Source organism: Chiroxiphia lanceolata, chromosome 7 (assembly GCF_009829145.1).
Source record: "Chiroxiphia lanceolata isolate bChiLan1 chromosome 7, bChiLan1.pri, whole genome shotgun sequence".
Lineage (NCBI taxonomy): Eukaryota > Metazoa > Chordata > Aves > Passeriformes > Pipridae > Chiroxiphia > Chiroxiphia lanceolata.
The window spans coordinates 30204035-30213662 of NC_045643.1; the positions used below are offsets into that span (position 1 = coordinate 30204035).

Genomic DNA, 9628 nt, shown 5'->3' on the forward strand with positions numbered 1-9628 from the left:
ACATCAGTGAGGTCAGCACAGAGAAGAATGAAAAGGAGTTTACCTCTCCAGGAAGTTTCTAGCCCAGACATTCCTACTCTGTTTTCAAGTGCACTGCTGCAGAAACACAGCTTCACACAACATCAGAAAAGAACCACCTCGAATTTTGTTAGGATGCATTTGTAAGTGGCCTCAATATATCACTCCCATATCAGATACAATTACAGCAATATACATTAGATAAAGTTAGGCAGCTTGTTGATCCGCCTTAACTCATCCTGCTCTGGCTTGCCATTCCTCCACACACCCAATTTTTGCCAAAGCAGCTTTATCATGTAAAAGTTGATCTGTATTTTTCTTAGAATTCCCAATTTTTGCAATCAAAAGAATCACATTATCATTTAATAAGTTTCAACAGATTTAACACCACAAATATGAGAAAAGAACTAAAGAATAGTGCTCTGCTGCAAACTAACAGTAGAAAAAGAAATGAAATCGAGAAAACTGTCTTTAGAAAGTGACTTCACAGATTCAAGTCTGTTTGGGGAACTACATATACTTGACTTCCATAGTATAGATTACAGGTTAGAAGCACTTACATTTCACATTTCTATCCTATAAATATTGAAGGAAGGCAAATACACCGATAGGATCATCACATGTTTTCACAGTGCAGCAGTCCATTTATCATTTGCAAGGGTTGAGGTCAACACACATCAGTAACCTGTCACTGTAAGAGATCACAGCCTTCTGACAGGAAAACGTTCCAGTGTAAATTACGCTCTTAGTGCTCCGTAACTGTTTGGCAGAGTTAATTATAAATTAGGAGAAGTAAAGACCATGTGGAGACTCAACTGTGCAAAAAACTTTTTCAAGTTTTGTATCAGCTTTGTATTTGTCAGAATTAACAAGAACACGTCAGTTATTTAAAAAAACCCCAACATAGTAGTAACATCTCAAACCCACACACATACACAAGCACTAAGCAGAAATCTAAATATTAATTGACATTTTTAAAAGGTCATTTGGGAGTGTAACACTTCAGCAGGGAAGGACCACAGCTTTATAGAGAAGCCTAGTCCTAAGCCAGCACAAACCACTACCTTGTTACTTGAAGTTTTATGTCCATACAGGGCCTCAAGAACTCCAGGAGGAAGGAAGCAGACTGCCAGACCAGATCATGCCATTCACTGCATCTTCCCTGCCCACACTGAAGACATCAAGGAAGTTTATTAGATCTAAAGCCTACTGCCAATTTGTTCTGACAAAGCAGATGTGTGGACAACAGGCTAGGCTTCCCTCAGTCTAAGTTAATCAAGCTTTACAACCCCTATGAGGGACACAAAAGCTTCACACTATACCCTGATGAAAAAGATTAAATTACTAACAGAGAATCTTGAAGGTCAAACTTGCCCGTGTAGTTTGTTCTTTCTTAACTAGATAGCATCCAATACAACCTCCTCACCACAGTCTGTGTTAAGGAGCCTGACACTATTTCTCTTCTCAGATCATACTTACATCCTTTATTCTAACATGCATTTATTCTGTCTTAGAAGTGCAAATGCTGCCTTTTACAGTTGCAGTTGTTGCTTTATCTTCATCAGGAGGGTACCTATGTAGCACCAAACAAGGCAGTCATGCTTCTTTAATTAACTCATTTAAATAAATTTAAAATTACTTTGAAATTATTAACACTAGTTTCAGATTCCCACTTACACCCAGGCTTACAGTAAAGCTGCCAGATTCTGCTCTCCAGAGCACATAACACTACAGAGCTGGGTAAGGGAGGGAAGCAGCAAAGTTCTTTGCAAAGCTGTGGTGTAAAATCACTGCACAGCCCTCAGTTTGGAGCCCGCGCCCACAGCACGGCCTTTCAAATGAGGTAATAAGAGTTTGAAACTGCATGGATGGATTTGGGACAGGCAAGTAAGATTAGAGAAATTTTTTTTTTTTAATCACACCAAAAATGTCTCCACCTGGTTACATATGAGGCCATAAAATATCACCAATTACAAGAACATTTCTCCCCAGGAACCCCATTTCAGAAAGGAAGTAGAAATTCACAAAGGTACTCATTACACTCAATACCTTCACTACCATCTAATTTTTTAGACCACATTATGAACTCCCCCATTAAATGCAAGTATTGCAGACCAGTTTCAATTAAGATTATAATCACTTGTTGACATTCAGTCAAACTTCTCAATTTGTTTTGGTTCTAAAAACACAATATAATACTTGTACAGTCTTCAGGCAGGAAAACCATATGTTTCCCCTTTAAGTACAGTTTTAACAATGCAAGTTATTCATTCCATGAACCAACCTGCCTGAAAAAATTAAAAAGACAAAATTGAAACCTTCAGCTTTTACATTCATAACTGATGTTATCATAACCAATTCGAAGATTACATTACTCCCTGTCACGTTCATTTGCCTTAATTCAAAGTGCCAATGTGAAAACTTTAGTCCATCTAATTAACCTCTTCTCACTTCCTGTTTAAAACCAATTACCTCAAATGAGCCATTAAACAATTCTGAGTGCAATAAAAAGATGAACGGCTGCAAAATATTAAATCCCACGAGAAGGAAACACACGAGTTTATTTCCCTGTAAAAGCCCTCACCTCTTCAATGGTAGAAGCATTAACTTTGCTTCCAGCCTTTGACCTTCCAGTGTATGAGAAGTGACACTTCCATTCCCCTGTAGTGGGCAAGGTTCACTCTCTGTGCAGAAGAACACTATTTTAGAGGGATGGGCAACTTTTCTCACCAGCTACTTAGAAACAGTCTCTCTATTCAGGCCTCTCAGACAGCTGATATCTAATGATTGCTCTACTACCTGGCAAGCTGTATGACAAAGAAGCTGTATGACTTCTCTTGCCACGGGATTTTTCACGGTCAGCTGATTCTTTGGTTTTTTACACTTCACCCAGTTTGCTGTATTTAATCAAAATATACATTTATTAGGCAGATTAATTATTCATAGTATCAATCAAGTAAAAATCAACAGTAAGTTTTCAAAGCCTCTGTCTTCTTTCACCTCCCAGCTCTCCCCTAGTTAAAGCTCATGCTGAATTTAGACTTTCTTTCTTCCTAATACCTCCTCTGGAGGGAGCAGACAAGTCTTCCTGACTCTCAATGACCAAAACCTGCCTTTTGCTGTTTTATCAGAAGACAACATACTTCTGTAGGCTTTCATCCTGTGCCTCTCCCCAAGAAACACAAGAGTGGGCTTTTCACATAGCCCGGCATGGAATGGGAGACTTTGGGAATGGTATTCAAACAAAATATAACAAAGGAAAAACTCCCAAAATCCCATGGTGCAGCCCTACTACCACTGAAATGTAGCCTGGCTGGCTACTGATTTCCAAGTTCACTTCTCTCACAGAAACTTTCTTTAGAAGTTCTTACACTTTGGGTGGGCAATCCAAGGTCTTAACAGAGAAGCTGTTATCACTCCTGTCACAATTTAACTACTGGAAAACTTTCCAAATACTGAAAACAGAAATAAGATTAGTAACTGCCCAGTCATACTGGGGCAGTATGACTGGGAAACATACTGAGCCACCTTGTCAATTTACTTCAAGAGGAAGTGAAGACTAGTAGGGCTGGAAACCAGGGATCTTGCTATTAAGTAGTCAGATACCAGGCTGCACAAGGTTGTGCCACTTTTTCCTAAAGCCACATTTAAAACAAACAAAAGAATACACTCTAGTCATCACATTATTTGATCACAAATGCCAGACTAGAAGTCTTAAAGCAAGCAGGATGGAAGCAAAGTGAACTACATGGGAAGTGTCCTACTACTACAGAGGAAATTGTTTACTTTAAAGGAGAACAGGCAAAAAAGGCATTCCCCAAATGTCCTATAACTAAAAGTGCATCAAAACAGATCACTTATGGAGGTGCTGTGCATTCTGATTGACTTTCAGTTCTGTCATGAAAAATAACAGGTACAAGAGCAGGAGTCAGGGGTTTATACTATCTCAGTTCCTGTCGTTTCATGCAGACTCTGATATAAGACACAGCTGCCTAAAATTCTAACAAGCAAGTCTGAATTTAGATAAGGTCTTGGATATTTGTAATTTCCCTTATAGAAAGCAAGTCATAGGCTGAGCACTTATATCTCAAGAAGGAATATTTAGCTACACATCTTATTTATAAGAATTTATACTTGCCTTAATACCATTTCCCAAAAAGAGGTGGAAGTGTCCCCTGTTCTTATAGGGAGAATACAAAAACTAAGTTATTTTTAAATAACTGTATGGTTTAACGGAAGCTGTGAAACAAATTGACATCATGACTAATTGAATAGAAATAGTTCCCAACAAAAATCTAATTAGCTAATGCAGAAAGGTGTAAACCAAGAATATAGGGGATGCTTTCAAGAAGCACAACCCTTGGAATTTGCTGAGGCTCTGTGGTCTATGGGAATGGAGTTCATTTTGTTTCAAAGAAACCCATCTACATCAAGGTATAATATAACTTTAAAAAAAATCATAAAAGTCACATGAAAATGTGAGCATAGTAATAAGTCTTTTCATTTTGAAAAGAAAAAGTAAGCAACAACATTTTCATCAGCACTGGTGAAACTTACATGTTAAAAGTTTAAGCACTTAGCTCCTGTTCTGTACCAAATACACAGGAGTCATCACTGCATCCATCTTGTGTCTCTTATTCACCCAGATACAATTCCTCAATTAAAACTGAAATTAAATCCTAGATAGCAGTAACGGTGGAACCCCAGTTCACATAAACGTAATGCAACTATTATTAAGTGGTCTTCCTTTTATATTACTATAAAAGTTTTATTCTTCAGCTACAGAATATCCTATTACCCACAGACAAATTGCTGTAAGCCCACCTACAGCTACAGGCTCAGCAGGAAGCACATTTAACACCCACCATTTATATTTATGCAAGAAATTTTGCCTTCTCAGCAAAAGGAAAAGAGAACCCATTTTATTATAGATGTGACAAACCCACATTTTCAATAGTTCTGCGACAAACATGTCTTGGTATTTGCTGACCACAGAATAAAATAAATCTAAATGAAAAAATGCAATCTGAGCAGCAAAACACAGTTTTGCCACTATAGAAGAACGACCAGGAAAGACCAGCAGGAGAGAGTGTAAAGTAACACAGGGATGACTGGGAAAGGAGATGCAGTCAGCATGTTCTAGGGCTGCATAAAGCTACCCCCAGAATACACTTCACATCACAGTTAGACACCAATGATTCCAGTTTTCTTCTCTTTTCCTTCAGAAAGATTATTACAAGCAAAATAACACTTATTTTACATGAGAAGATGTGATCTTTAATATCAATACACTGTAAAAGTATTTTTTAAGCATCTGAGCAACTGCCAAAGAACTACAATGTTTGAAAAATATAATATATGTCTATTTTGGATTTCATTTTGTAAGTTTAGCAAAAATACAGTAAAACATATCCCAGTAGGTCTGCAGTCAGTTTGACTGGCGTGTCCATTAGTTAAACAAGCTAAGAAGCCTTTTAAATTTGAACTCTTCAGAGCCTTTGCAAAATGCAACTGCTTTGTTTCAGAAGGTTTTATCTATATAGCAGATCATTCCCAAGGCAAGGCCCAAAGGTTAAAAGTGGTAATATAAAGAAGAGAGAAGCAAAACTCCCAAAAAAGTCTAATTCTGAAATTCTTGATTCAGCTGAGTAATATGATCCTGCATAATAGGAGTCATCTGTGACTGTTTGAGAAGTAAGGATAATTAGAAAATATTTTAAAGCTTTTTTCACTACTCAATACTTGACATTTTAAGTTGTCTTTGTGGTACTGAGCATGTTTATCAAAGTAGTATTATTAATCTTGTTAATACAAGAAGATTGAAAGCAGTAAGTTCTCCAGTGAAAGTTCAAGGTAGTATGAAGAGAGGAAACAGTTAATTAACCCTGACCCTTAGACCATCTACAGGGAGGACGTGGTGATCAGATCAAGCAAAACACTCCAAATATTAGAGGAACAGTAAATTTTCACCACGTAACATAAGTCACGAGACTTCTTTATTTTCTTGTGATCTCCAGCAAGCTTAACCATTATGTTAGACCTCTCTCATATACAGCCTCATAAATGTGTATAAATTTGCCCAAACTATGTCTAAGAAATAACCAAGCAGTTGTTGACACCATATTAAAGCAACAACTTTCAAGCACGCATTTTCCCACCTAGCTCCAAATCAAGAATTACAGTACAGTTACACAACACCAGCACTAGTACTGGAGATCAGCTGCCAAGTTTTCACAGGAAAAGATCCTCCACAGTGGGTTGATAAGCACATGACAAAGCACAAACCAGCTAAATCCTCTCATCAACTGTACCTGAATATTTTTAGGGGTGGAAGGAGGGAAAATCTGTTAAGAATGGCACATCCATGCACTCTGAGATCAAGCTCTCATCACCCACCTAGTCTCAATGAGGTAAGCAGTGTATGTTTCTTGTATGTTCATGGCATTCCTCCCAGTCCGCTTTTCAGCTTCTGAAACAGTGATTTCCATTTTCTTTGCCAAACAGTCTTCCATCTTTTTAGAAGAGGAAAATAAAGATTCATGCAACATTAACCACACAAGGCAAAGGCTACTAACCCTGCCTCCCCTTCTCCCACACCACATTTGTTCAAATAAGACAGGTCTCTGTGGGATAAAGGCTTTGACAGGACTTCATTTTATACCTATGTTCTCTATCACATTTGCAAGTGAAAACAGAAAACCTGCTTTGAGGAGAAAAGAGCAAAGTTAACAAACTGACAACTTCAGATACCAAAAATCACCCTGAGCCAGGAAAATACAGAAAGGAAAAGTATTTTTCTTTACAGGTAACAAAGTAACCTTTTTAAAAGCAAGCAAACAAACAAACAAACCCCAGTACTTTCTATCCAAACACTTCCCAGCTACCGGTGAATTCCTCCTCAGGACACCTGGGACATGTAACCACCTCTCCTCTTTCACAGGAAACACAACACATCCGCACCGAGATGTTTTTCTTTTAATCTCTCAGAGGAGAACGGTTGTCTTTTACACATTTGCAATCAGGAAGCAGTCAGGACCACACGCCCACCCAGGAAAGGCAGAGCTGCACTGAGCAGGGAGGGGGGATTCATTTGTGAAATTAAGGGGAAGGGAGAGACAAAAAGGGTAATTGATATAATAATCTGACACTAGGGACGAGGACAGAGGGTGCACAAAGCTCTCTGACAGAGGCCAGACCGAGTCTGGAAGCAGAGCCGCTCAGCTCAGAGGGTCGGGCTGCACAGCTCTGCCGGGCAGGGCTCGTCCCCGGGCAGGTGGACGAAGGGCTCGTCCCACCTGTAGCCCCTTCCCGCGGCGGCGGGCAGTGCAGGGCAGGGCACCGCCCGGCCCGGCCTCCCCGCGCCCCTCCGCCTCCCCGCCCGGCCCGGGCAGCGCGCTCAGGAAAGGCCGGTGCTCGCCCCGGCCGAGCAGGCCCCGGTCCCGGGGCGGGGGACACCGCCCCTCCGCCGCCGCCCCTCTTACCTTCACCGCGGCCGCAGGCTGCTCCGGGGGCAGCAAGGCGCCGTCCTCTTCCTCGTCCTCCTCGTCGTCGTCCTCCTCCTCCTCCTCGGGGCGGCTGCCGCTCGGCTCGGGCTCGGCGCTCTCCATGGGGCTCGGGGGCTCGGCCGCCGCGCTGCGCGCAGGCGCTGATCCCGGCTCCGGGCAAACCCATGGCCGGCCCTAGAGCCGGGCCGGGCCGGGGTGTGTCCGCGGGGCCGCCCCGGTCCCGCCGCCGGCCGTGTCCACCGACACGCTCGATCCCGGGGCGCTGCCGGCGTCCGGCCCGCCCTGGTACCCGCAAGGGGCTCGATAGTTCCCCTCTGCACCGACACCCCCCTTTGTGACCGTGCTCCGCAGCCGTGAGCCTCCCGTCCGGGACGGGGACAGAGCTTCCCCTGACCGCTCACCATCGGCCTTACAGCTGCCAGTGTTTATTTCTAAGATTTGTTTGTGGTGTTGTTCCTCTCTCTAGTTCTCAGGTCATCCCAGAGTTTCTCACGCCTTTCCTGCTTGGATTTTTTGACAGCCTGTGTTGTTCTAGCAAATAGCACACCTTAAACAAACAAACAAAAAATATATGCCATATTAGTAGGAAATATTTCAGATATTTTTCTGTCTTTCGTCCGTAGCAGGAGTTGTCACTTTTCTTTACACAGTCTCTTTCAGCAGCCAATAACTTTCCCACAGGATGTTTCTTAGCACTAGGCAGCTCGGGTTATTTTTTAAAGCCCCCCAGCCCATTATTTCCCCACTCTCAATCCTTTGCTAGTAGAGAAGGACTCAGTCGTGCTGTATTCCTTACCCTACTGGCTACCCAGCCTTTTCCATCAGCTCCCTCCTGGCGCTGGCATGACACCCAGAAGGGCATTCTCCTGCTCACCATCTCTGCTGGCCAACACCTAAGCATGTCCCATCCCACCACGCTTCCCCAGGAAGGACCTAAGTGATTAAAATCTGCCGAGTTCAGCTCTGGGGAAGCCTCTGTCATTATTTATTAAAAGCCCCAGCCATCTTGTTTCATTAAGGAGGAACAAACTTTCCTGTGCATTTCTGTTATTCCTAGCCTGTCTTTTTGGAGAGATATACAGCAAGTCCGCCCAGCAGCTCCTGCAGAACATCAGTTAATGTATCACACACTGTACATAAATACACCTTCATTATTGCAGCCTTTGGGTTTATTGCCTTATAATCCCATGGTACCTACACAGTCCTTGTGGGGCTGGCAAACCAGATGAAGAGATTGCTCCTATATATTCCTCATAATCCAAACACCATTTTGGACACTCAGGAACAGAGCCCTTGTTCCCTGGTTTACATATCACATCATTCCCTTGAGACTTCCCATTTTTGCACCAGATTCATGTCCTTTGATTCGGCACTACATTCTGTATTATTATCATGTAGTTTTTTTTCTTTTCTTGTCCTTTTCAAACCCAGGTTAAAGGCCACCTCAGGGGATTACAGAGTTGATATTATGTGTTTCTTTGCTTTGCCTTTTTTTCTGCTTTGTGTAGGAAACGGTTTTTTTTCAGTGTTGACCAGAGCTGAATTTGCATACAGTTTTCATCCAAAATTTAATCTTTTTCTTTCAACGACAGTTAAAATAAATCTCAAAATCCCCTTTGAAGACCCCATGAATTAATATTTGGCGTCTGGTTTCTATTCTGTTGTCTTCAATGTTTACTCAACTTTTTCCTCAGCTTGTTTGAACGGATACCTCAATCTGTCCTTTCCCACCCCTCCACCACTGTAGCTGGATGGAGTTTCCCAAGCTTTTCCACAAAAGGCTTTCCTAAAACAAAAGTTTTTTACAAGTATGTGAACTGTGATTTGTCCTCTGAATAGGACTGATTTAAGATTTGTTTTCTAAACCCAAAGTCCAGTTTAGATGTAAAAGCATGATTGCATGCTGTAAGGCACAGTCTGTTTTCCATTAGGGTATGGTTTTCTTATGTTTACTCAAGATGTACATTAAGATACATACCTTGTATCAATTACACTTGCATTTGCAGCATGCACATACTGAATTTTTTCTGATCCGTATCAGTGATATGATGGAAATATTTATGTGAGGCTCACGCAGGATACCATACTTTGTACTAAATATTTTT

The 9628-nt window shown here is 41.6% G+C and overlaps 1 protein-coding gene across 2 annotated transcripts in view; it reads right to left on the bottom strand.

Moving 5' to 3' along the window:
• SNX4 (sorting nexin 4) overlaps positions 1–7657 on the bottom strand; it is a 34671-nt gene extending 27014 nt beyond the window's left edge. The window contains exons 1-2 of one of the 2 annotated variants that reach the window (XM_032693270.1): positions 7500–7657; positions 6415–6530 (exon numbers count right to left, since the gene is read on the bottom strand). In XM_032693270.1, coding sequence (XP_032549161.1) covers positions 6415–6530; positions 7500–7625 — 242 coding nt within the window. In that variant the 5' untranslated portion in view covers positions 7626–7657. The remainder of the gene's footprint in view (positions 1–6414; positions 6531–7499) is intronic. The other variant, XM_032693271.1, reaches the window with a different exon arrangement.
• Between the last annotated feature and the right edge of the window lie 1971 nt (positions 7658–9628).